General features: G+C 38.8%; 4 protein-coding genes across 4 annotated transcripts; 2 read left to right on the plus strand and 2 right to left on the minus strand.

Moving 5' to 3' along the window:
• Nucleotides 1-757: 757 nt before the first annotated feature.
• Nucleotides 758-1,795, plus strand: MONOS_12170 (uncharacterized protein; the record flags this gene model as incomplete). Its single annotated transcript, XM_067864769.1, has 1 exon — nucleotides 758-1,795. The coding sequence occupies one exon, from the start codon at nucleotides 758-760 to the stop codon at nucleotides 1,793-1,795; it is 1,038 nt and encodes a 345-aa protein (XP_067723712.1).
• A 230-nt stretch (nucleotides 1,796-2,025) lies between these two features.
• MONOS_12171 (uncharacterized protein) lies at nucleotides 2,026-2,766 on the minus strand (the record flags this gene model as incomplete). The annotated part of the gene is made up of 1 exon (XM_067864770.1): nucleotides 2,026-2,766. The coding sequence occupies one exon, from the start codon at nucleotides 2,764-2,766 to the stop codon at nucleotides 2,026-2,028; it is 741 nt and encodes a 246-aa protein (XP_067723713.1).
• Nucleotides 2,767-7,580: 4,814 nt separating this feature from the next.
• MONOS_12172 (uncharacterized protein) lies at nucleotides 7,581-17,119 on the plus strand. Its single transcript, XM_067864771.1, has one exon. It carries the CDS (start codon nucleotides 7,799-7,801, stop codon nucleotides 16,823-16,825), a length of 9,027 nt encoding a protein of 3,008 aa, XP_067723714.1. The 5' UTR covers nucleotides 7,581-7,798; the 3' UTR covers nucleotides 16,826-17,119.
• A 1,217-nt stretch (nucleotides 17,120-18,336) lies between these two features.
• MONOS_17903 (uncharacterized protein) lies at nucleotides 18,337-27,384 on the minus strand (the record flags this gene model as incomplete). The annotated part of the gene is made up of 2 exons (XM_067870870.1): nucleotides 18,337-26,897; nucleotides 27,099-27,384. 2 exons carry the CDS (start codon nucleotides 27,382-27,384, stop codon nucleotides 18,337-18,339), a joined length of 8,847 nt encoding a protein of 2,948 aa, XP_067723715.1.
• Between the last annotated feature and the right edge of the window lie 421 nt (nucleotides 27,385-27,805).

Here is a 27,805-nt window from a genome sequence, read left to right on the forward strand (position 1 = left end):
TAAACCGAGTTCATTTGAGATAGACTGAGTTCATTTGAGTTACGAAAATTAATTCAAAAAACAAATATTTTTTATGTCTATAAAATTGAATGTAAAAACTTTCAAATATTATTTGCATAATAATTATGTAATTTTGGAAATTATTTTTGTTGTTTTCGACAAATTCCTTCAAAGATCAAAAGGATCAAAATATTTTAAAAACTAAAAATAATTCTTTGTCACCAATACATAATTTATAACGCAACAACATCACATTCTTTGATTGTTAAACCTTTTGTGAATGTAATCCACATGCTTTAACAATTTTAAAAATTGATGAAAAGAAGAATTCCATGAATTATGAAATGAAAAGAAACATTTAATTTGCGCAAAATAAGTGAATTGAAATTATTCAGATTAATAAAATGGATTGCATCAACACATACATAAACAACTTGTTTTTGAACTTTAATTGATTCGAAAACATTAAAGGACTTGAAAAAAATTATCGGATAATATTTGAAATTGATATAATTTTTTTAAAAAAGATAAAAAAAACAAATTAATGAGTCTTCATTATTTCATTGAATAATGAATAAATTTCAACCGCTTTTCTCTTTCTATTTTGACGAGCTTCTCACACAAGCATTTCTTGTTTCATCGTTGTCTGCCTGTCTGGAACATGCGAAATTCTCCTCTGCTCAATCAAGCCATCTGAACAAAAGATCTCATACACAATGCATCGAATGGCAACAGCGTTGACTTGACAAATGTCTCGATGAGCAATATAGAGCTGATGTTCGGAAGCATTGAAGCTGTGTTGGTGCAGGCTGAGTGGAGAGGCGAGCTACAGATATTGAATGAAGATGGCAGTACAACAGTGCAACTGAAATGTTGCACGCTCCATTCGCTTCTCCAAAATGCACCATCTGAGCCCTCCATCATCAGCTGCATTGGAAGCGAGCCTTGTAGCGTGTCTGAACAAAACACATCGATGAAGAACTGTGGAAGCAGCGAAAGCGAGAAAGGTGGAGGAATGATCATGAGCTTGTGCGAAGGAAGCTTTTTCGAGTTCCGTTTTTCTGCTGTCTCTGGATGTTTCTGCTCAGAAAGTGGAAGAGGAGGAGCGATATTCCTGAATTGCTCGTCAATCGCGAGCGACAGTCCTTTGCCGTTCCTCTTGGAAAACACAACTTTCATGAACAACAAGGCGCTCACAGGACGAGACCTGTATGTGAGATGCACAAATATCAGATCTCAAATCAGCATCGAGCTCATCCAGCTCGACTTCAGACCTCCGTTTGTTCGGGATCTTACCATGTGGAGTTGCACCGAAACCAACTATTGCGAAGAGCAAGATCTTCTGCTGCTTGTAGTTGTGTATCAGAGCGAAACGATATTTGCATCTTTTTCAGTCGACAATGCCTCTGACACGCGCCAGTGTGGGAAAATGAGCGAACCATGCATTTCGTTGAATGTTGTGCTTCCCCACATAATTCCTTCGGCTTGCAGCAATTTGCTCATCGACAAAAGCGCTGTGGTGTCAGGAGAAGCAAGCACAAGCGATGTCTCAATCGAGCAGCTGGATGCGGAAGGCGTCAGGGGGAATGTTGTGCTGAACAGCAGCATCGGCAGCAAGACGAAAAACCTCGTTTCGTGCTCATCGAGAGTGAAAATGGAATCTCTTTCGTTTTTGTTTGGAAGCGCTTTTTCTTCGACGCATTTGAGGTTGCTGTCGCTTGCTGATGTCAACTTGTTGATTGACGATACAAAAAAACTTATGAAGATTCGAGCAGAAACTCTGAAATTGAACTGAATCGCTCAATTGTTGAAGTGAGCGGAAGAAGATTGTTAATGTCTTTCTTTTGTTTTGCTGGCCTCTGTCTTAGTACTTCATGTCTGGCAGCAAGTTGTGGGCAATATTTCTCGTGTGCATTTCTGAATTTCACAGATGTTAAATCTGGAGTGCTGATGGTTTTTCACGACTGGCAAAGCTGTCCTTTCAGCAGATGCTTATTTCAAGCTGCAAATTTTATTAATCTGCTCTCATTCTTCACAACTGCAAAGACTGCCAGCTCCAGAACATTCAGATGAGAGGCACTCGGAGTGGATCAAGCGTGATTGTGCTTTTCTCAGATGGTTCGGGAGGGCATTCAAACATCCAGGGCAATCATTTGGAATTCGATGATACTCGCGTTTCAAGTGAATCGTTGGTTTTTGTTGAATGCCAAGATTCAGATGTTGAGATGAATTTCTTGGCTGTTTCAAACACAGTGTTTGTGGATGGGTGCGCAGTAAGCGTGACATCGAATGCTTCGACATTCCATTTGAAGCACTCTTCATTACAAAACATAACCCGAGATTCGCTTGGCCCGTGCTGTTTGGCTGTCTCATCTTTGTGTTTTTGTTGCTGGAGTTGAAGAAATGCTCGAACAAAATGTGTGCTTCTTCGTATAAAAAATGTTGCATTGCGGCGTTGACAGATTTGACAGATACTTGCATGTCTTTGTGCGTATTCGACGGAGCAGCAAGCGCGTCAGAGCTGAGAACGAACGACAAGTGATCAGAAGAGCTATGCCAGTGGAGCGGATCGATGGTTGATCTTCTCAATTGCTTGGTAGCAATTAAAGACACCACAATAACCAATTTGTCCAAGAGATGACTGTCGATCTCTGGTGGAAGCATCTCCACACTATTTATATTGTTTGCAAATAACAGCCCGAACGAAGCTGGCCATCTATCCGTAAGGAGTAGCATCGCGTGCTCTGGCCATGCACTACTGTTCATTCAAAGCCTGAAAGGCGGGGATGGCTTTCTTCAGAACTTCGACGTGAATTGCGGACGATGATTACACCTTCGAAGGCTTGGCCTGAGAAAGAGAATCAGTGCTTTTCATTCCACAGCTGGCTTCAGTGAAGTCTCGCCTGCAAGGCAGTACCCTAGCCGTTGATCTTACTGGATCCTTGCTCCTGCCCTGTGGCTTGGCTCTCCAGGTTGACTTATTCGATGGTTCGGTTCACAATCTCCAGTCGTATCCGCTGCGGTCAGAGGAGTTTGCAGGTGAAACAGAGTTTCACATAGCTATTCCAGCCTCAATTGTTACAACTGCGTATGAGGCAACAGAAGTGTCCGTGAAGATCTTATTTGGACGGACTGAATTTCTAGCCTCAACTGATTCATTCATTCTGAAAAACAGATGAAAGCATCAATCAAAAGGAGATGAAAGAATTGTTGAAGGAGGAAAGGTTGGAAAATCAATGATAACATTTGTTGTTAAAGTTTTATTCGTTGTGATATTATTAATTGTACTTGTTGTTCATACAGCAGCAACTATTTGATGGAGGAGGGCAAAAGAAGAAGCGAAAAAATGCAAGGAGATTTTTAACGATATCATAAAGAAAAATCCAAAGGAAGTCGAGATGATGATGACTTAGACATCATTTGATGCTCATTGGAGGAGAGAGGAGAAGAATGCAGTGAAGAAGAATATTGAGAGGCTTTGTGAAATAAATCGATAAATGAAAATAGAATATATCAACTTAACGGAGAAAGTAGTAAAGATGAAGCTGCTTCAATCTATCGATTCGACTGAGTGCTTCAGAAACATATGCTTTGTTTGTTGAGAATTACTCCGTGAACATCAAAAGAAACAAATTTTTGTTTTTGATATTTAATTACGTGATGATCACATTTTTTGTTAATGAGAAAAAACAATACAAAAGAATGATAACAAAATGATATATGCATACATTTCTAGCTCTTTTTATCAAATACAATCATCTTTAAACATATCTGAAATTTTATTTTACAAAATAGAAAAATCTCAGTTATTAAGATTTTTCAATTTTTTTGTTGATAAAGTGAAAGATAAAACGCAAAAATATTATAATAAGTGTTCACTATTTTTTCATGAATTATTTATTTAAGTGTATCGCACTTTATTCAAGTATCACTTCAACCATCTTAAATAACATGACTTCATTTAAGAAAAACCCAGTCCATTCAAATTAGTTGAATTTATTCAAATAAAAAAATTCTATTCACAATTCATCTAATGTTAACATAACCCTAATAAACACATTGACAATGGATAAATCTTTATTTCCAATAAAAACCTAAAAGAAAGTTTCTCTCATATTTATCTTAGGGGTTTGATCATTAATTTTTAATAACTACTGCCTTTTTAATACAGAAAATTTTCAGTTTTTTTATCGAATATTTCTCTTTTTGAGAATTTTAACGTTCGTGAATGTGAGTTTTTTTAAGGTCAAATATTCTTCTTTAAGACTATTTTTGTTCCTGTCGCTATGTACCCTCTTTCCCTTTCATTTTACCGAAAAGGGCAAGTCACAACTTTAAGTGGCATTCAGAAACTCGTTTTTTTTTTTTTTTTTTTTTTTTTTTTTTTTTTTCAGATTTTTTGTGATAGAATGTTTTAATATCAAATAATAAAACATGCTAGGGGTGAATTTTCCATTTTAAGAATACTTTTTTTCAATGAAAAAATCAAATTTTCGAAAATATTATGGTTATGATCAAACTAATTTCTAATAATTTTAATTAAAATCAACTTTTTTAAAGAATTATCAAAAAAAAAAAAAAATTAACACAATTTTTAGCTTTCTTTGTTATTATATAAAGAAATAAAAACAAAAGTTCTCAATTCATAAGAGTGGATATTATTTTCACCTTTCATCTTACGTAATCATTGAAACACATGTTTTTTGTGTGTGAAAAAATGATTTTTCGATTTAAACCCTAACCCTATTTATAAAAAATGAACAAAAGTTAAATGCAAACCCAAAACCGAATTTTTTTATTCGAAGGAAAACCCTAAAGCGAAACGAAACCCGAGAAGTTCATTTTCACGAAATTATATTCATTAAAAACTGACAAAACAATCAAATAAGTACTTCAAACATCTTTAATTCACTTCATTTGAATGGAAAGATTATTTCTAACAAATCAATTTGTACCAAACTATGAAATTTCTAAAAATCGTTCAGTTTTCAAATTTAAATTATTAGAAATTAGTTTGATCATAACCATAATATTTTCGAAAATTTGATTTTTTTCATTGAAAAAAAAGTATTCTTAAAATGGAAAATTCACCCCTAGCATGTTTTATTATTTGATATTAAAACATTCTATCACAAAAAATCTGAAAAAAAAAAAAAAAAAAAAAAAAAAAAAAAAACGAGTTTCTGAATGCCACTTAAAGTTGTGACTTGCCCTTTTCGGTAAAATGAAAGGGAAAGAGGGTACATAGCGACAGGAACAAAAATAGTCTTAAAGAAGAATATTTGACCTTAAAAAAACTCACATTCACGAACGTTAAAATTCTCAAAAAGAGAAATATTCGATAAAAAAACTGAAAATTTTCTGTATTAAAAAGGCAGTAGTTATTAAAAATTAATGATCAAACCCCTAAGATAAATATGAGAGAAACTTTCTTTTAGGTTTTTATTGGAAATAAAGATTTATCCATTGTCAATGTGTTTGTAAATGTTATGTTTGACGAAAACTTTTTAAAAAATCAACTGATTTGGATTTATTATTTAAAGCGAGGAAGATTTCTAAATAAAAATTAATATTGGATTTTAAAGATAGGTTTTCTCAGTTTAAAATCGCTGTTATACGAAAATCACTTTCGAAATATCATTATTGCATTTATTCATAATTGTATAAATAAATATAAACAAGTTGATCGAATTTTTTTACCGGCCGTTATCTGCCAACTTGCCAAGAAATCAATAGAAACAAGAATAATTATAATTTGAAAGTTCCGATATTCTTTTAATTTGCCATTGGATTTTCACCTTGACTGCTCAAAATGGTCTTCTGGGAGTGGAAAATAAATCAGTTGAGATTCATTTAAAGTTATTTGAATGGTTTTGTTGAAAGCAAGAATTTTTGATTCCCGAAATGCATCAACCAGGAACGCAGATGGCAAATAGATGCATAGCTGTGAGTTTTGTGAATCCTGAGAAAGATGCGCGCAGGGCAGCAAATTCAAGCATGAAAGATAAGGATTGATCTGCTAAAGTTGAATGTTTCAAAAAATAAAAAATACTTATTTAATATAAATGAAATGACGAATGTGCAAACGAATATGCTTTTATCTCCAATGCGCACTCAATAATGCTCATTGGTTCATGCGATTCAGCTTTGTGCAAGCTTGCTTCTGCAAGTTTCCTCCATCTTTGAAAATTAATCACCATCAATTCAACCCCAAATCAACTCACTCAAAAACAAAGTGACCAGCTTCTATATATAAACATCCGTTATGTCCTTTACAGTGCTTGCAGGGATATAAGGGATTTGAGCGCTTCATCTCGATTTTCGAGTGAAATATGCATATTTGCGCTCAACTGAGCAAATCAATCCCATACACCGCCGCCTTGTGCTTGAAGCGTTCGAAAAAAAAATGATTTATTCATCTGTGGTTCTTGTTCATCCACCTGCCACTCCATCTCAATACAAAAAACGATTTTAAATCAAATCCTTCGCCCATCATATATTTCTGATGAGAGAAAAACAGAATTTCCCTCAAAAACTGTCCAGAGCAGCAAAAGAGTTCAAATGATCAAAGATTCATATGACATAAATTTGCTGCATTCAGGAAAATGTGCTTTTGTTGAATTTTGAAAAACGCACAACATGATATTCCGATAGTTTGTATTTTTTGTGTTTGTTCAAGTTGAGATTCGAATAGTTTGATAATACTTTATTTTTTTGCGTGTCATTTATTTTGAATGACGATGAGAAAGCAGTGCCAAAAATGTTTTGGACGTACCATGAAGGGCGTTGTTCACAAAAAATTTCATAAAAAACTGCGAGATGAAGCGAATGGAGCAAGCTGATCAAAACGAAAGCATCAATCCATCGAACAAAATGAGCTATTGTGCCAATTTCTTTTGAATAGCAAAATCTGTTCGCTCTGTTGTGAATGTACTTGTTTCAATCAAAGATGAAAATTGTTCTCCGTTCTTCAAAAGCGAAGGACCTTGTTGATTTTTTCGATGATGTTGGATTTTCTTTATTTATTTCTATCGGTGCTGCTGCATGCATTTATTCCATTTCGATGTTTCATGTGCATTTGCCTATGTGGAATCAAAGGAGAGAATAACTTGCCATTTGCTGATCTCGCATGGATGGCAAAATAGATTGCTGCCATTTTCAAAAATAAAGACAAGGCGCTTGGGTAGAGCTGAATCATGAGCAAGAATACGCAAAGTGTGTTGATTTTAAGGAACTTGAAAGATGTTTGAATTCATCTTTTCTGAGTTGTTATTTTCGTTTTTTGTGGATTGATCCAGTTTATCTCTTTCTTTTTTTTTCACCTTTTATATTACAAATTTTGAATTAAAAATATTATTTTTGATTTTATTTTATATTTTCATTTTTTATTTCATTATTATTTTTCCATGATTTTGTTGCGTCATTTTCCAAAAGAAAAAATTCAAGAAGCACATTTTTGAAAAATTCAGAGAAAAAATAAAGGATTGAAAATTTCCTTTGCAGAACAAGGTTCACCCAGAAAGAAAATTGTTCTCAAAGTAACAGCAGAAATTGAGTATCAGAAGCATGGTCAGAGATTTCTTTTATTATTCTATTGAATGCATCTATTTGGATTGACATTTTTTGAAAAGTTTGTTCCAAAGACCATAAGATTCAAAAATGCGGGGAAAAGTTGTAACATGGAAATAAAAATATGAGAATAAATGCTGTTAAGTCTTTTTGTGTCTTTAAAAATAATAGTGCAGAAACGAAAAGATGGATAATGGATGGCTGATCATTCAATTATTTTGTCTGAAAAATGCAACTTCTTGTTGTTTGCCTTGAATTTGTGATTGGTGCATGGGGAAGATGTCAACAATTTGACAAGAATGATGAACAACTCCAATGCTGGATGGGGATGCTTGAAGGAAGACAAAACAGAAACGAAGAATGCATTGTGAAGACAATGTGCGATATGCACAACTCTTCAATGGGAGTGGAGAAAATTTGCATTTATCGATCAAGTGGAAAGTGTTCGTTTTTTGTTGGGGAACAATCTGCGCTGAGTTTTGGATGTTGCCTGCTGACTGAAAAAGGGAATTTTTCGTCTTCGACGATTTGCAATTGGGGGTTTTGTGTTTTGAGGAATTCATCGCTGATGAGCAGCTCTTGCTGTTTCTTGATGAATAGTGTTGTGGAGATGCAAAAAGCAAGTTCGTGTGTGCAGATAGAAAACTGTGAGTGGAGGAACATTGTGTTTTGTGGGAAAGGGAGCATCTTGAGGAATGGGGAAGGATTCAGCGAAGTTGCGAAAAAATGCACTTTTGCGAATGTGACTGAGATGAACAAAGCCGATGAAAAGATGAAAAGCGAAGACTCAATCACTGAAAGCCACATGGAAGATAGCATTGTGATGAGCTCAATGAATGTGCTTGAAGGAGGGATAGCGAGTGGAACACAGGGATCGGGAGTGTTTTTGTGCAGCAATTGCACATTTTATCACAACGAAAGAAGAGATTGGAGAATAAGGAATACAGATAGACTGTCAACAACAGAAACACAGACATTCAAAAATGCAGAGTGGATTGAATGCAATGCCGAATGTGGTGGAGCACTGTATGTTCATGACAATTCGAGCGCAACGCTCACTGTGGAGAATTCATCTTTTGTGAAATGCAAAGCAACATCCACAAGAGGCGGCGGAATATATGCTTTGAAAATCGCTGAATGCATTGTTCATCATACAACATTTATTCAATGCTCTTGCGCATCAATTAATACAGACTGTGGCGGTGGAGGAATTACGGCAGAAAATGTGTTCACTCAATCTATCGTCGAATGCTGCAATTTTCGGAACTGTTCTTCCGGAAATGATGGAGGAGCAATTGATCTACGTCCAACAAAAACAGAAAAGCAAAAGGCATGCGTTGTGAATTCCTTTTTCGATAACTGTCAATGTTATGGATCAGATAATGGAATTGGAGGAGCTATTCAACATTGGGGTTGCATTGATAAAGTTGTTATTTCGAATTGTCTCTTTTGTCATTGCTATTCAATTCGTGCAGGAGGAGCGGTTGGTCAACAAATAAATGAAAATAATGAAGGAATTTTGTTTTATTTCTGTTTTTTCCACAACAATGAGTGTCAAAAAGGAGGACATGACATTGTTCTTTACAGCTCAACTTCAAATAATATCGATTCGAGTTGCTATTCGACCAGAAATACTTCAAATAGAGTTAGCACAGATACAGTCATAATTGTTGACAAAAGTGAATGGCTTCTGAATGATGGTGGAAGAGTCAGATTTGTCTCCTCAGTGCAAACGCAACAAAATGCCAAAGATACATATGCATGTGGAATCAACGAAAGCTATCCATGCAACACTGTTAGCCATTGCCTCACTCAACTTATTCCTGAATTTGTGAAAGATATTGAGATTCTCACAGGAACGATCATAGAAACCAAAGGTGTGGATTGTTGCTCCAACACCATCACGATTTATGGTCAAAGTGATTTGAGCACGACAGTGCAGACAGAATTAGAGGCAACTGGATTGTCTCTTTTCTCAGTCTCAACAGGTGAATTGTCCATCAGTGACCTTGAACTTGTGCATTACTCGGCATTTGCAAATAATCGAGCCTCAAGGCTATTTGAGATCACTGGAGCTGGAGAGATGCATATAAGCAATCTGAACATATCTGCTGGAAGCGAACAAACTGAAAATACAGCATTTGCTGCAGAGCTGATAAACATTCAGAATGGCGTGTTTCAGATGGAAAATGTGAACTGGGCAAAGACTATCTCCGCTGTTTCGTTGGTTTCATTTTCTTCAACAAATGAAGTGTCATTGACACTATCCGAATGCACCTTTGATGAAATTGAGAGAACTTCAAGCGGAGCAGCAGTAATGTCGTTTTCGAATGACAAGGCAATCATTGAGCTGAATTCGAGCACTTTTGAAGGATGTGGAAGCAGAACATCTGCTGATGGAGGATCGATGATGTTGTATGCAGGAGAGGAGAATGAAGTGGAAGTGAAAGGTGGAATTTTTGATGAGTGCTATTGCTCAGTGGTGAATGGTCTTGGAGGAGGAATCCTTCTTCAGTTGTTGAATGATAATCTAAATTTCCTAATATCCTCTTCATTTGGAACAAACACAGCCAAGTGTGGAAGAGACATCTTTGTTCTTTCGCCAAATCTGGAAGAAACAACAAAGTCACAAAAAATCACGTGTGTAACAGCATCATCAGAGTCTGCTGACAGAGTGAGAGGATTCAACAACGGAAATACAACCTTGGCTGTTCCATTGTGTATTTATCTCCTTCCTGATCCAACTGAAATATTTGTGAGCGATTCAGAAGCATTCGACCATTCGCACTGCGGAATTATAGAGTTTCCATGTCTGACTTTGAAGCACTCCCTCACACGTCAAACAGGAGAAAAGAAAGTTGTTGTGAGTGGAATGATTTTGATGAGTGATGAATTGGCATTTGCTGGACAGAAACATGAAATCAGAGGAAATGATGATCAAAGTGGCTGGACAGTTTCTGATTCAAGTTCAACATCCAATTCAGCGATGATTTCAGCAAGTGTTGAAACAGAATTATCAAAACTCATCTTTTCTCTTCCTTATTCCCTTTCACAGTGTTCCACTTTCATTTTGTCTTCCTCGCAACTGACTTTGTCTCAGTGCTCACTTTCTCTTCAAAATCCTTTAGAAGTATTGGAACTGTTGTTCTTGTCTGTTGAATCTGGAATCTTATCGATTGAAACTTTCACAGCTTCTTCGATCTCGCTGAGTGAGAATCCATTAATCTCATTATCTGGAAGCAGCACAGAAGCCAAATTGAAAAATGTTAATCTGATTGGGATTGGAACAAGTTGTGCATCAGGATTATTTGAAGTGGTTGAAAGGGCTTCAATTCAAATGAGTGATTGTGTAATTTCTTCGATTACTCCATCAGAAGGAATAATGTCCTCTCGTTTGATCTCTTCCACAAGCGCCAAGAAAATAGAAATTATTCGATCTGGCATTTCGAACTTTGCTGTGAAAGACCAAAACGGGGGAGCAATCGAGTGCACTGTTGAAAGTGGTTGCTCTTTTGTCTTTAAAGAAGGGAGCATGAACTCGTGCAAAAGTGAGGGAGGGAATGGAGGGGGGTTGTGGGTGCAGATGAAAAGTGGATCAAGTCTTAGCATTGGCAATGTGACTGAAGAGCCTTCAAGCAAAGGAGATAAAAACGAACAAGAGGCCAAAGTGTGCTTTTCTCATTGTTCAGCAACTGCAAATGTTGATGGGAGGAAAGGATTGGGAGGAGGGATATATTTGTATCTGGATAATGGAGCATCAAATTTTGTTTTGAAGAGTATGATATTTGATGAATGTTCGGGAAGGAAAGGGAAGGATGTGTTTTTGAATGCTTTTGATTTGAGGGATGCAGCAAATTCAGCAACATTTTGCTTCGATGCTGATGTGAATGGGTTGGATAAGCTGAATGGATTTGAGCGCTCAACAACAAATGAAGAATACGAAATACCGCTTGTGGTTTATCTGTGGAATAACTTTACATCCCCTTGCCATGTGGGTGGAGAAGATGCTCATGATTTCAGTGGTTGTGGGCATGCTCAAGTTCCGTGCAGCACAATCACAAATGCGGTTGGGTTCAGATTTTCCAACAAAAACAAGTCAATCAAGCTTCATTCACCTTTTTCATTTGGAGAAGAATTGAAGATGGGTTCAAATGAGTGGAGCGTGACTGGAGAAGGAAATTCCTCAAATTATGAGATAGGAGCAGGCATTTCTGGTTCACAAAGGGGAGTATTCGAGACGCGCTGTCCAACAACCTTTGGCAAGGTGGTGTTTTCTGTTGCAGAAAGAATAGGATCATATGAAAGCATATTCCATTGCATTTCCAACAAACTGATAATTCAGGATTGTGGAATAATTGCTTCTGAAAATGACTTGGATGTTTCCTTTGTGAAGATTGAAGGAGGTGAAGTGACGATTAGCAATGTGTTTGGGATTGGGATCAAATGGCAGACAAGCGCAATAATTTGTGATGGGGGAAGTGAGGTTGTGCCTTCGATTGAAATCGGTGAAAGCAACTTTTCCGGAAACAGCGAGCAAAATGGATGTTTGATTGAATGTAAAAGTGTCAAATTTTTGAATGCAACAAAATGCGATATCACGGAGATGGATAGAGCCGCTGGATGCGGAGGATGCATAAGCGTTGACAACAGCAATATAGAAAACGAAAACATACAAATTAATATCGAAGAGTGTGTTTTTGATGGATGCTCCGTGCTGTCTGATGGAGGCAAAGGAGGAGCTATTTTCGCACAGATGAAAGGGAACACGCAATTGAATATTATTTCAAGCACATTTACGGGATGTGCAGCACCAGCTGGAGAAGCGAAGACTGGGTTTGGAGGAGGGATTGCATTGAAGTTGGTGGATGGTGATTCTTCGTTTGTGATATCATCCCCTGCTTTTGATGTTGATAATCCAAACACTGCCAAATATGGAAATGATCTTTTTGTTGAATCATCCAACTTGACAAAGAGCATCACAAACACTTCTCTTCCATTTGTTTCTGGGCATCTGGCAGATATTTCGTTGAATTCCATGAGCGGATTTGATGAGAATGACACAATAAATGCTATTCCATTGGTTTATTTCTGGCGAGCATTTGGTTCAGAGTTATTTATTGGGAGCGAAGGAAGAGATGTGTGCATTTGCGGACTGTCAGATTATCCTTGCCTGTCAATCGATTATTCTTTGGAGCGAATGCTTGAAGGAAATGAAAGGATTATCAGTGTCATTGGAAAGGCGATTCTTCAGAAGAGTGTTGATGTCAGTGGGCTTTCAATAAGATCAAATAATACAATCATGTGCGCTCTGGAGTGCAACTCTTCGCTTGAAGGAACAGAAGGAACGGCAATGAAGATTCAGGGTATTACCAATTTCGAACTGATAAACTTTGTTGTTCCATCGTCGTTCACAAGTGGAGTTGATGTTTTGTTGCATATTGGATCAAGTGAAGGACTATTGACTCTGAAAGATTGTTCATTCAGCAAGAATGAGGAAAGCAGAGAAGAAGAAATGATTAACTTTGTGTTGATCGAGGCAGATGGGGGCATAATTGTGTTGGAATTTGTGGCAATTCAATCGCTTTGCTTTTCAAAAGATATTATTTCCGTTCATCCAACAACAATTTTGAATATGAAAAATCTAACGATGAAGAATATTGAGCTGGAAGGAGCAAGCGGATTGGGCATGTCAAAGAGTTCAAGAAGAGAGAAAAATGAAGTGGAGCAAGATGTTGTTATTGAATGGAGTTCATTCGAAGAAGTCACTCAGAATGCAACCGATGATATCCCCATCATTCGGAATGACAATGATGAGCCATTGAAAATGGTTGTTAGAAACACAACAATGAAGAGATGCGGCGGATCGAAATGTGAAAAGGGAGGAGGGATGTTTTCTGTGTTGAATGAGGGAGGAAGAGTTGACTGCTCATTTTGCACGATTTCTGAGTGCTTCTGCTCCACCACTGGAAGAGGTGGGTGGCTGTTTCTGGAATGCACCTCGACAGCTGAGCAGCCTCTGAATTTTGTTCTGTCGAACATCACGTTCAGAGACAACTCTGCATTCAGAGGGAGAGATGTGTATGTGAGATGCCACTCAATCGAATCGCAAATTGTTGATGAGCAATTCTTGTTGGATTTCAGATTGCCATTTGTGAAGGAGCTGGCAATATGGGGCTGCACAACAGACTCTTTTGTGGGTGAAGAGGATCTTCTGCTGAGGGTTGTGAAATATCAGAGCGAAACAATATTTGTCTCAGCTATCACAGACAATCACGCAGATAGCAAACAATGTGGAGAGTTCAATGCTCCTTGCGAGTCGCTGAATGTGGGAGTGAAACATATCGTTCCATCGCGTTTCTCTCAGCTGATGATCATGGAGCAAGCTGCTATTGTTGGTGCGTGTAGTGTTCAAGATGTTAGCATCCGCTCACTGCAATCTCCTTCATCGGCTTTTGCGTATCTGAACTCAACAATTGCTGATGATGAAGAAAGCATCTTCACAACATCAGAGAGAGTTCGGATTGAGAATGTGAAATTCAATTTCTGTCAGTCATTTTCGTATTCAGGCAGCTCAGTCATTCGTGAAGCAAATGGCCAACTTTCTCTTTTGTTTGTTGATTTTTCATCAGTTGGACAATCAGAAAGCATTGAATCTGTTGTTCTCAATTCAACATTGTTTAGCATCGAAAATGGAATTCTACATGTTGACAACTGCTCAATATCAATGCTTTCATCCAAGAAGCCTTCTTTCCTGTTTTGCGGGGAAGAGATATCGTTGACGAATGTGAAGTTGGAGCATATTGAGGCAACAACCAATGTATTTGAGATTGGCAACTGTGGAAGCGTTGCACTCAATGGAATAGTTGTGAATGAAGTGAAGCTGATGGAAGGATGTATCGTTTCAATAAACGATTCAACTTCAGGAACTGTTTCAATAACAATCTCCTCATTCAATAACTGTTCAAGGAATTCAGAAGGAGCTTCTATTCTTTCAGCTTCTTCTTCCTCAGCTCAGATAGTTCTTTCAAACTGTTCTTATTCAAGCTGTATTTCGAAGTCTGAGGAAGGGAGCATGATGAAGATTGGAAATGCGATTGATGCTTCGATGCGCATGTGCGAATTTGAAGGATTGCTAACAAAAGAGAGAAAGAGTGAAAGAATAAATTCTTTTGAAGAAATATGTGAATGGAATGGATCACTTGTCCATTCATCAAATTCAACAATAGCAATGAAGGATGTTTCAATTTCGAATTCATCGTTGGGTGGATTGTCGATCTCTTCTGGCAATGTGACGATAGAGAAAGGAGAATTCTTTGGCAACAATCCTTTCATTGCAAAATATCCATCGCTTTGTCGAAATATCATCTGCTCAGATTCTGCTTCGCTGACCATTTCGAGCTTGAAGGGAGGAGATGGAGTAATGCCCAATTCTTCGCTGTGGATTCTGGACGATGGATGCAGCCTGGAAGGGATGGCAGGAGAAAGGGCATCGCCCTTCTTCATTCCCAAGCTGGAAGGGGCTTCGGCCAGCGAAAATGGAGGTGGGACTGAAATTCAATTCAAGGGAGCACTTCTTCTGCCATGCGATTTGTCATTCCGACTGATTTTATCAGCTGGAGAAACAGACCTGATTGAGACATATCATTTTGAAGAAGATGGGTTTGCGAGTGAAACGGAAGCAGTTGGGATGGTGCCTTCGAGAAATCTTTCGTCGATCCCAGATGAGACGGAGGTGTCTGTGATGATTGTGTATGGAAAGCGGTTGTCTGCAACTGATGCATTTGTTCTGAAGAACAGAAGCGAACCCAAGGCAAATGGGGAGGAAAGGATTGTTGAAGGAGGAAAAGAAGGGAAATCTTATTGGTTGTTAATTGTGATTGTCATGAGTATCATATTACTAATTGTCCTTATTGGATTTATTTTATTCATTGTTCGGTGGAAGAAGGTGAAGAATGAAGCAGAAGATCTGAGAGAGATTGTGAATGATAACATCAGAAAAGATCCGAAGGCGTTTGAGATGGTGACGATGGAGATGTCGCCAGAGGAGCAGTGGAGGAGAGCAGAAAGGGAAGCAGAGAAGAAGAACGATGAGAGAATCAAGAAGAGGGTGTATGCGAAAAGCTTGGGACATTCGGAGTCATCGGAACATTTATTGAGTGAGAGTGGTTCCACTGAATACATTCTGGGCAGAGATTCAGACAAGATCCCTGATTGGGCATTAGAAAAGGTTGAGGAAGAAAAAGATGATGTTTCAAGGAAGCGAACTCCATCACCATCAGTTTCATCCGCTTCAACCACAGACACTTCAGATACAGAATCCACTTTTGTTCGTGGGGAGGATTTGTGTCCAACCACCTCATCGATGTCGAATCTGGTGGATGCAATGGCCTGCTCTTCACCACATGAGAAATTGATTGTGGATCTGAGGGATTCGCTGTTCATGCTGCTTCATGGAAGGAATGAGAAGAAGGAGATGGCGATAGGCACTCTGAAGGAAAGAGAGCAAACAGCTGCCCAGATTTTGTTCTGGGTGGCGAATGGGGCACTCCACTCATTTGATGAGATGGAAAACCCACTTCAGTCATTGGCCAATCTGAGTCCTCATATTGTGCTGTTCTCTGAGCACATGGTCATCTGCATCGTGATGCATTCTGACTTGTTGTCAGATGATGATTCAGACTCGTCTTCCATCTCATCATCAACTGTTGCAACATCTGCCAGTGATGATGATGAGGAGGAGGATGACTCTCTGCCCTCGTCTGCATTTGAGGATGAGGATGACAATTTCAAGAAGGAGTGTCTGAGGTGGAAGGCGCCAGAGCTGCAGATGAACAAGAAGATGGGGGCAACAGAGAAGTCGGTGGCATTCTCGGTCGGGATGATGCTGTGGGAGTGCCTGACACTCCAGATCCCGTTTGGGGAGTATGAGGCAGAGGCAGCTGGGCAGAAGATTGCGAATGGAGAAATGCCGAATGTGGGGCTGGTGAAGGACACACCATATTTGGAGTTTTGGAGGCTGTGTATCTCGTGGAATGAGGCAGACAGGCCTTCTCTGAGTGGGATGAAGCGAGAGCTGATTGGGCACTTTCCAGCTGGGGCAGTGATGGTGACACTGACAGATGCAATCTGCGATTCTTTGCGAGACGAAGACGAAGAGGAAGAGGAAGAAGAGGAAGAAGAGGAAGAAGAGGAAGAAGATGGGATGAGCGAATCGATAAGCAAAGAAGAAGGGAGGAAAAGCCGAAAATACTTGTGATGATGATCGTATAGGTTGGCATTCTTTTGAGAAGGGCTTTCTTTGCTTTCTTCTTTGACTGTTATTCGTTGAATGGGAAGTGGAGAGCAGGATGTGAATTCTCTCAGTGAGTTCAGTCTGCTTTCCATTTTTCGACTTTCTTCGAATCAGAATCAAAATGTTTCAAAAGTGAGTTATTTTCTTTTTTCATTTTGACTTTTGTTTTCAATTTTTTGTGGAAGAGGCGTGTGTTTCATGGTGCTTTTAGCATCACCATTTTTTCTGTTAATAACAACATCAGGATAATTCTCACAAGATGAATTGCAATGAAACAGTTTCTGATATTTATTGTGAACAATTTTAAGAATATTAAACTGATACAGTCTAAATCGGACATAATCACATCGGTTTTCGCACAATTTTTTGTGACTAAATCCGATTATTATAATATGTGATGTTGCTAAACATTCAAAATAATAAATAATAATTGATTTCATAGGGTGATTCATAAACCTGTATAACTGTTGATCATGAAATCTGATCGATTATTCACTATATTAATATTTTCAAAAGTTTGTTTTTGTTTTTTTGTGTAGATAATGAAATGAAAATGTTGAAATAGGAAAAATTGAATTGCACGAATTTCTGTGTTTTGAATCTTTTAGGGTTTGAGGCACATCCACAACCCTCCTTAATTAATTTTAGGATTTCTTTTAATTAACTTTTATGCTATTCAAAATGTGAAAATAAAAATCATATTTGAATTCTTTAATTAAAACTCAAAGACAGACGTTCCTGGCACTTCAATAAATGCAAAAATTTGTGTCTTCATTGAAAATAAATAATTTTTTGTTTCAGAAGCAATGCTGTTTTCTCATAACCTTTAAAAGCTGCATTCTCCACGATTTTGATTATAAATGAGAACATGCGATGAATGAGTTTCTTCAAAATTTTTTACAGTTTCAACAGTTATAAAGAGATAAAAAAAAATAAAATATCAAATAAGAATATATATGTATTATTTTTGGGGTTGATCAGTAAGATACCATAATCGAAGGTCATGCCAATATTTCTGCATGTTTTTGACATAGGAATGAAAGATTTATAATAATAATCGGATTTAGTCACAAAAAATTGTACGAAAACCGATGTGATTATGTCCGATTTAGACTGTATCAGTTTAATATTCTTAAAATTGTTCACAATAAATATCAGAAACTGTTTCATTGCAATTCATCTTGTGAGAATTATCCTGATGTTGTTATTAACAGAAAAAATGGTGATGCTAAAAGCACCATGAAACACACGCCTCTTCCACAAAAAATTGAAAACAAAAGTCAAAATGAAAAAAGAAAATAACTCACTTTTGAAACATTTTGATTCTGATTCGAAGAAAGTCGAAAAATGGAAAGCAGACTGAACTCACTGAGAGAATTCACATCCTGCTCTCCACTTCCCATTCAACGAATAACAGTCAAAGAAGAAAGCAAAGAAAGCCCTTCTCAAAAGAATGCCAACCTATACGATCATCATCACAAGTATTTTCGGCTTTTCCTCCCTTCTTCTTTGCTTATCGATTCGCTCATCCCATCTTCTTCCTCTTCTTCCTCTTCTTCCTCTTCTTCCTCTTCCTCTTCGTCTTCGTCTCGCAAAGAATCGCAGATTGCATCTGTCAGTGTCACCATCACTGCCCCAGCTGGAAAGTGCCCAATCAGCTCTCGCTTCATCCCACTCAGAGAAGGCCTGTCTGCCTCATTCCACGAGATACACAGCCTCCAAAACTCCAAATATGGTGTGTCCTTCACCAGCCCCACATTCGGCATTTCTCCATTCGCAATCTTCTGCCCAGCTGCCTCTGCCTCATACTCCCCAAACGGGATCTGGAGTGTCAGGCACTCCCACAGCATCATCCCGACCGAGAATGCCACCGACTTCTCTGTTGCCCCCATCTTCTTGTTCATCTGCAGCTCTGGCGCCTTCCACCTCAGACACTCCTTCTTGAAATTGTCATCCTCATCCTCAAATGCAGACGAGGGCAGAGAGTCATCCTCCTCCTCATCATCATCACTGGCAGATGTTGCAACAGTTGATGATGAGATGGAAGACGAGTCTGAATCATCATCTGACAACAAGTCAGAATGCATCACGATGCAGATGACCATGTGCTCAGAGAACAGCACAATATGAGGACTCAGATTGGCCAATGACTGAAGTGGGTTTTCCATCTCATCAAATGAGTGGAGTGCCCCATTCGCCACCCAGAACAAAATCTGGGCAGCTGTTTGCTCTCTTTCCTTCAGAGTGCCTATCGCCATCTCCTTCTTCTCATTCCTTCCATGAAGCAGCATGAACAGCGAATCCCTCAGATCCACAATCAATTTCTCATGTGGTGAAGAGCAGGCCATTGCATCCACCAGATTCGACATCGATGAGGTGGTTGGACACAAATCCTCCCCACGAACAAAAGTGGATTCTGTATCTGAAGTGTCTGTGGTTGAAGCGGATGAAACTGATGGTGATGGAGTTCGCTTCCTTGAAACATCATCTTTTTCTTCCTCAACCTTTTCTAATGCCCAATCAGGGATCTTGTCTGAATCTCTGCCCAGAATGTATTCAGTGGAACCACTCTCACTCAATAAATGTTCCGATGACTCCGAATGTCCCAAGCTTTTCGCATACACCCTCTTCTTGATTCTCTCATCGTTCTTCTTCTCTGCTTCCCTTTCTGCTCTCCTCCACTGCTCCTCTGGCGACATCTCCATCGTCACCATCTCAAACGCCTTCGGATCTTTTCTGATGTTATCATTCACAATCTCTCTCAGATCTTCTGCTTCATTCTTCACCTTCTTCCACCGAACAATGAATAAAATAAATCCAATAAGGACAATTAGTAATATGATACTCATGACAATCACAATTAACAACCAATAAGATTTCCCTTCTTTTCCTCCTTCAACAATCCTTTCCTCCCCATTTGCCTTGGGTTCGCTTCTGTTCTTCAGAACAAATGCATCAGTTGCAGACAACCGCTTTCCATACACAATCATCACAGACACCTCCGTCTCATCTGGGATCGACGAAAGATTTCTCGAAGGCACCATCCCAACTGCTTCCGTTTCACTCGCAAACCCATCTTCTTCAAAATGATATGTCTCAATCAGGTCTGTTTCTCCAGCTGATAAAATCAGTCGGAATGACAAATCGCATGGCAGAAGAAGTGCTCCCTTGAATTGAATTTCAGTCCCACCTCCATTTTCGCTGGCCGAAGCCCCTTCCAGCTTGGGAATGAAGAAGGGCGATGCCCTTTCTCCTGCCATCCCTTCCAGGCTGCATCCATCGTCCAGAATCCACAGCGAAGAATTGGGCATTACTCCATCTCCTCCCTTCAAGCTCGAAATGGTCAGCGAAGCAGAATCTGAGCAGATGATATTTCGACAAAGCGATGGATATTTTGCAATGAAAGGATTGTTGCCAAAGAATTCTCCTTTCTCTATCGTCACATTGCCAGAAGAGATCGACAATCCACCCAACGATGAATTCGAAATTGAAACATCCTTCATTGCTATTGTTGAATTTGATGAATGGACAAGTGATCCATTCCATTCACATATTTCTTCAAAAGAATTTATTCTTTCACTCTTTCTCTCTTTTGTTAGCAATCCTTCAAATTCGCACATGCGCATCGAAGCATCAATCGCATTTCCAATCTTCATCATGCTCCCTTCCTCAGACTTCGAAATACAGCTTGAATAAGAACAGTTTGAAAGAACTATCTGAGCTGAGGAAGAAGAAGCTGAAAGAATAGAAGCTCCTTCTGAATTCCTTGAACAGTTATTGAATGAGGAGATTGTTATTGAAACAGTTCCTGAAGTTGAATCGTTTATTGAAACGATACATCCTTCCATCAGCTTCACTTCATTCACAACTATTCCATTGAGTGCAACGCTTCCACAGTTGCCAATCTCAAATACATTGGTTGTTGCCTCAATATGCTCCAACTTCACATTCGTCAACGATATCTCTTCCCCGCAAAACAGGAAAGAAGGCTTCTTGGATGAAAGCATTGATATTGAGCAGTTGTCAACATGTAGAATTCCATTTTCGATGCTAAACAATGTTGAATTGAGAACAACAGATTCAATGCTTTCTGATTGTCCAACTGATGAAAAATCAACAAACAAAAGAGAAAGTTGGCCATTTGCTTCACGAATGACTGAGCTGCCTGAATACGAAAATGACTGACAGAAATTGAATTTCACATTCTCAATCCGAACTCTCTCTGATGTTGTGAAGATGCTTTCTTCATCATCAGCAATTGTTGAGTTCAGATACGCAAAAGCCGATGAAGGAGATTGCAGTGAGCGGATGCTAACATCTTGAACACTACACGCACCAACAATAGCAGCTTGCTCCATGATCATCAGCTGAGAGAAACGCGATGGAACGATATGTTTCACTCCCACATTCAGCGACTCGCAAGGAGCATTGAACTCTCCACATTGTTTGCTATCTGCGTGATTGTCTGTGATAGCTGAGACAAATATTGTTTCGCTCTGATATTTCACAACCCTCAGCAGAAGATCCTCTTCACCCACAAAAGAGTCTGTTGTGCAGCCCCATATTGCCAGCTCCTTCACAAATGGCAATCTGAAATCCAACAAGAATTGCTCATCAACAATTTGCGATTCGATTGAGTGGCATCTCACATACACATCTCTCCCTCTGAATGCAGAGTTGTCTCTGAACGTGATGTTCGACAGAACAAAATTCAGAGGCTGCTCAGCTGTCGAGGTGCATTCCAGAAACAGCCACCCACCTCTTCCCGTGGTGGAGCAGAAGCACTCAGAAATCGTGCAAAATGAGCAGTCAACTCTTCCTCCCTCATTCAACACAGAAAACATCCCTCCTCCCTTTTCACATTTCGATCCGCCGCATCTCTTCATTGTTGTGTTTCTAACAACCATTTTCAATGGCTCATCATTGTCATTCCGAATGATGGGGATATCATCGGTTGCATTCTGAGTGACTTCTTCGAATGAACTCCATTCAATAACAACATCTTGCTCCACTTCATTTTTCTCTCTTCTTGAACTCTTTGACATGCCCAATCCGCTTGCTCCTTCCAGCTCAATATTCTTCATCGTTAGATTTTTCATATTCAAAATTGTTGTTGGATGAACGGAAATAATATCTTTTGAAAAGCAAAGCGATTGAATTGCCACAAATTCCAACACAATTATGCCCCCATCTGCCTCGATCAACACAAAGTTAATCATTTCTTCTTCTCTGCTTTCCTCATTCTTGCTGAATGAACAATCTTTCAGAGTCAATAGTCCTTCACTTGATCCAATATGCAACAAAACATCAACTCCACTTGTGAACGACGATGGAACAACAAAGTTTATCAGTTCGAAATTGGTAATACCCTGAATCTTCATTGCCGTTCCTTCTGTTCCTTCAAGCGAAGAGTTGCACTCCAGAGCGCACATGATTGTATTATTTGATCTTATTGAAAGCCCACTGACATCAACACTCTTCTGAAGAATCGCCTTTCCAATGACACTGATAATCCTTTCATTTCCTTCAAGCATTCGCTCCAAAGAATAATCGATTGACAGGCAAGGATAATCTGACAGTCCGCAAATGCACACATCTCTTCCTTCGCTCCCAATAAATAACTCTGAACCAAATGCTCGCCAGAAATAAACCAATGGAATAGCATTTATTGTGTCATTCTCATCAAATCCGCTCATGGAATTCAACGAAATATCTGCCAGATGCCCAGAAACAAATGGAAGAGAAGTGTTTGTGATGCTCTTTGTCAAGTTGGATGATTCAACAAAAAGATCATTTCCATATTTGGCAGTGTTTGGATTATCAACATCAAAAGCAGGGGATGATATCACAAACGAAGAATCACCATCCACCAACTTCAATGCAATCCCTCCTCCAAACCCAGTCTTCGCTTCTCCAGCTGGTGCTGCACATCCCGTAAATGTGCTTGAAATAATATTCAATTGCGTGTTCCCTTTCATCTGTGCGAAAATAGCTCCTCCTTTGCCTCCATCAGACAGCACGGAGCATCCATCAAAAACACACTCTTCGATATTAATTTGTATGTTTTCGTTTTCTATATTGCTGTTGTCAACGCTTATGCATCCTCCGCATCCAGCGGCTCTATCCATCTCCGTGATATCGCATTTTGTTGCATTCAAAAATTTGACACTTTTACATTCAATCAAACATCCATTTTGCTCGCTGTTTCCGGAAAAGTTGCTTTCACCGATTTCAATCGAAGGCACAACCTCACTTCCCCCATCACAAATTATTGCGCTTGTCTGCCATTTGATCCCAATCCCAAACACATTGCTAATCGTCACTTCACCTCCTTCAATCTTCACAAAGGAAACATCCAAGTCATTTTCAGAAGCAATTATTCCACAATCCTGAATTATCAGTTTGTTGGAAATGCAATGGAATATGCTTTCATATGATCCTATTCTTTCTGCAACAGAAAACACCACCTTGCCAAAGGTTGTTGGACAGCGCGTCTCGAATACTCCCCTTTGTGAACCAGAAATGCCTGCTCCTATCTCATAATTTGAGGAATTTCCTTCTCCAGTCACGCTCCACTCATTTGAACCCATCTTCAATTCTTCTCCAAATGAAAAAGGTGAATGAAGCTTGATTGACTTGTTTTTGTTGGAAAATCTGAACCCAACCGCATTTGTGATTGTGCTGCACGGAACTTGAGCATGCCCACAACCACTGAAATCATGAGCATCTTCTCCACCCACATGGCAAGGGGATGTAAAGTTATTCCACAGATAAACCACAAGCGGTATTTCGTATTCTTCATTTGTTGTTGAGCGCTCAAATCCATTCAGCTTATCCAACCCATTCACATCAGCATCGAAGCAAAATGTTGCTGAATTTGCTGCATCCCTCAAATCAAAAGCATTCAAAAACACATCCTTCCCTTTCCTTCCCGAACATTCATCAAATATCATACTCTTCAAAACAAAATTTGATGCTCCATTATCCAGATACAAATATATCCCTCCTCCCAATCCTTTCCTCCCATCAACATTTGCAGTTGCTGAACAATGAGAAAAGCACACTTTGGCCTCTTGTTCGTTTTTATCTCCTTTGCTTGAAGGCTCTTCAGTCACATTGCCAATGCTAAGACTTGATCCACTTTTCATCTGCACCCACAACCCCCCTCCATTCCCTCCCTCACTTTTGCACGAGTTCATGCTCCCTTCTTTAAAGACAAAAGAGCAACCACTTTCAACAGTGCACTCGATTGCTCCCCCGTTTTGGTCTTTCACAGCAAAGTTCGAAATGCCAGATCGAATAATTTCTATTTTCTTGGCGCTTGTGGAAGAGATCAAACGAGAGGACATTATTCCTTCTGATGGAGTAATCGAAGAAATTACACAATCACTCATTTGAATTGAAGCCCTTTCAACCACTTCAAATAATCCTGATGCACAACTTGTTCCAATCCCAATCAGATTAACATTTTTCAATTTGGCTTCTGTGCTGCTTCCAGATAATGAGATTAATGGATTCTCACTCAGCGAGATCGAAGAAGCTGTGAAAGTTTCAATCGATAAGATTCCAGATTCAACAGACAAGAACAACAGTTCCAATACTTCTAAAGGATTTTGAAGAGAAAGTGAGCACTGAGACAAAGTCAGTTGCGAGGAAGACAAAATGAAAGTGGAACACTGTGAAAGGGAATAAGGAAGAGAAAAGATGAGTTTTGATAATTCTGTTTCAACACTTGCTGAAATCATCGCTGAATTGGATGTTGAACTTGAATCAGAAACTGTCCAGCCACTTTGATCATCATTTCCTCTGATTTCATGTTTCTGTCCAGCAAATGCCAATTCATCACTCATCAAAATCATTCCACTCACAACAACTTTCTTTTCTCCTGTTTGACGTGTGAGGGAGTGCTTCAAAGTCAGACATGGAAACTCTATAATTCCGCAGTGCGAATGGTCGAATGCTTCTGAATCGCTCACAAATATTTCAGTTGGATCAGGAAGGAGATAAATACACAATGGAACAGCCAAGGTTGTATTTCCGTTGTTGAATCCTCTCACTCTGTCAGCAGACTCTGATGATGCTGTTACACACGTGATTTTTTGTGACTTTGTTGTTTCTTCCAGATTTGGCGAAAGAACAAAGATGTCTCTTCCACACTTGGCTGTGTTTGTTCCAAATGAAGAGGATATTAGGAAATTTAGATTATCATTCAACAACTGAAGAAGGATTCCTCCTCCAAGACCATTCACCACTGAGCAATAGCACTCATCAAAAATTCCACCTTTCACTTCCACTTCATTCTCCTCTCCTGCATACAACATCATCGATCCTCCATCAGCAGATGTTCTGCTTCCACATCCTTCAAAAGTGCTCGAATTCAGCTCAATGATTGCCTTGTCATTCGAAAACGACATTACTGCTGCTCCGCTTGAAGTTCTCTCAATTTCATCAAAGGTGCATTCGGATAGTGTCAATGACACTTCATTTGTTGAAGAAAATGAAACCAACGAAACAGCGGAGATAGTCTTTGCCCAGTTCACATTTTCCATCTGAAACACGCCATTCTGAATGTTTATCAGCTCTGCAGCAAATGCTGTATTTTCAGTTTGTTCGCTTCCAGCAGATATGTTCAGATTGCTTATATGCATCTCTCCAGCTCCAGTGATCTCAAATAGCCTTGAGGCTCGATTATTTGCAAATGCCGAGTAATGCACAAGTTCAAGGTCACTGATGGACAATTCACCTGTTGAGACTGAGAAAAGAGACAATCCAGTTGCCTCTAATTCTGTCTGCACTGTCGTGCTCAAATCACTTTGACCATAAATCGTGATGGTGTTGGAGCAACAATCCACACCTTTGGTTTCTATGATCGTTCCTGTGAGAATCTCAATATCTTTCACAAATTCAGGAATAAGTTGAGTGAGGCAATGGCTAACAGTGTTGCATGGATAGCTTTCGTTGATTCCACATGCATATGTATCTTTGGCATTTTGTTGCGTTTGCACTGAGGAGACAAATCTGACTCTTCCACCATCATTCCGAAGCCATTCACTTTTATCAGTTTCTGTTGCAAAGTCTGTTGAAACTCTGTATAAAGTTTGTCTTGTTGAATAACAACTTTTGTCAATGTTGTTTTCTTTTGAAAAGTGAAGAGACAAATCATGCCCCCATCTCCCTCCAGTATTGTTGTGAAAAAAACAATAAAAAAATAATTGGCCAAAGTTTTTTGAGTTGATCAAAACTTCAACAGCTCCACCAACTGTCAAACAGCTGCAATCACAAAACAAGCAATTTGAAATTATCACTTTGTCTGTGCAATCCCAGTGTTCAATTGCTCCTGCAGAATCTCCGATAGCACAACATTCTTTGAAGCAGGAATTAATAATGCACGATTTTTGCTTTTCTGTATTTGTTGGCCGAAATTCAATTGCTCCACCTTCATCTCCAGATGAGCAATTGGAAAATAAGCAATCATCAACTAATGGCTGTTTTGCATATCGCACTGTAATACCACCGCCTCCTAAGTTCGTCGAACCCTTTGCGTTACAATGATAAAAGCTTGAATGGAGCACAATGCATTCAGAAATATTCAAAGCATATATTCCTCCTCCTCTTGTGGAAGAGGCACTGCAATTTGTAAAGGTTGAATTTTCCACCTTCAAAATTGCATCTTGATTGTCATGAACATAAAGAGCACCTCCTTGTTCAGCAGTGCAATCAGTCCATTCACATAATGAAAACGATTGGCTGACAGTCAAATTCATTTGTCCTTTTTTGTTCAGATTATTAATCTCTCTATTCCCGTTGATTATTGTTGTGTTTTTGCAGGCAAACGCCTGAGAAGAGTACGATCCGCTCGAAATCCCTCCTTCAAAAACATTCACTGAAGAAAAAACAAGGCAGTTTTCCATTGTGCCCAAATAGCACGAATGTTTGCTGTTAAAGCAGCTGTTCTTGCCAGATTTTACTGATATGTTGTTGAAGGCACAGTCGTTGATCTGCTCGATGTGGCACATTCCAGATGCAAGAAAGTTGTCTGATGATGAAACAATGAAATTCGAAAAAATGGAATCTCTCAAAACAACTAAAGACAACTGATCAGATGAAGAAACAAGACTGCAGGAACGAATGTTCTTTTTGGGGATTAAACTCAGGTTTGCAAAGCATATTGACCCACTTTGTAAATCGAATGGCGAATCATATTTTTTCCAGATAGAGCATCCATTTATCTGCACACTCGCATTTTCAGATATCCGCATAAATGGCAAAGACTTTAGCTTCAGCACCAGATTTGCCAATCCAACTGAAGAGTTGAATGCTCCAAAAAAAGAATAAACTGAAGAAGATGCACATTTCTCCAATCCTTTTTCCACTGGGAAAAAATTATTATCGATTGCCTTTGTTTTGTCCACTTCTGTGTGAAAGCGCCCATTACCTCGCTTGTTTTGATTCAGATGAGTACGGGAATAATCCAAAGATGACTCTGAATAAGTGTCCTTCTTTGTAGATGGAGGAAATTGCATGGTGTCACGTGTATGGAAAACTGTGGTGATTATCAAACATGCAAAGAAAGATAAATGCATGTTCATCTCCAAAAATATATTCTTTTCCTCTCAAAAAAAAATGTGTATTGCTCTCGATCATAAAACCAAATTTTATTCAAAACGAGATCATTGATTTGAAGGAAATAAATAAGGGGGTTTGCCTGTAGTTGGAAATGAAACGAAGGCTGCAAAAGAACGATGGATAAATTTATAAAATTTTCCAAATCTTTTGAATTTTAAGAAGATGATTGCTCAGTCATCCTTCTGAAGCAGATGAATTTTTTTTCATTTTTCTAATTGGATGAAACTCATCAAAAACAAAAGTGTCACGCTTCCAATGAACTCAAGCAAATATCTCCTTTCGTAAATGAAAGGCTTTCCATGCTCTTCTTCAATTTTT

Source organism: Monocercomonoides exilis (assembly GCF_001643675.1).
Source record: "Monocercomonoides exilis strain PA203 chromosome Unknown scaffold36-1065637, whole genome shotgun sequence".
In the NCBI taxonomy this organism is placed as follows: Eukaryota; Preaxostyla; order Oxymonadida; family Polymastigidae; genus Monocercomonoides; species Monocercomonoides exilis.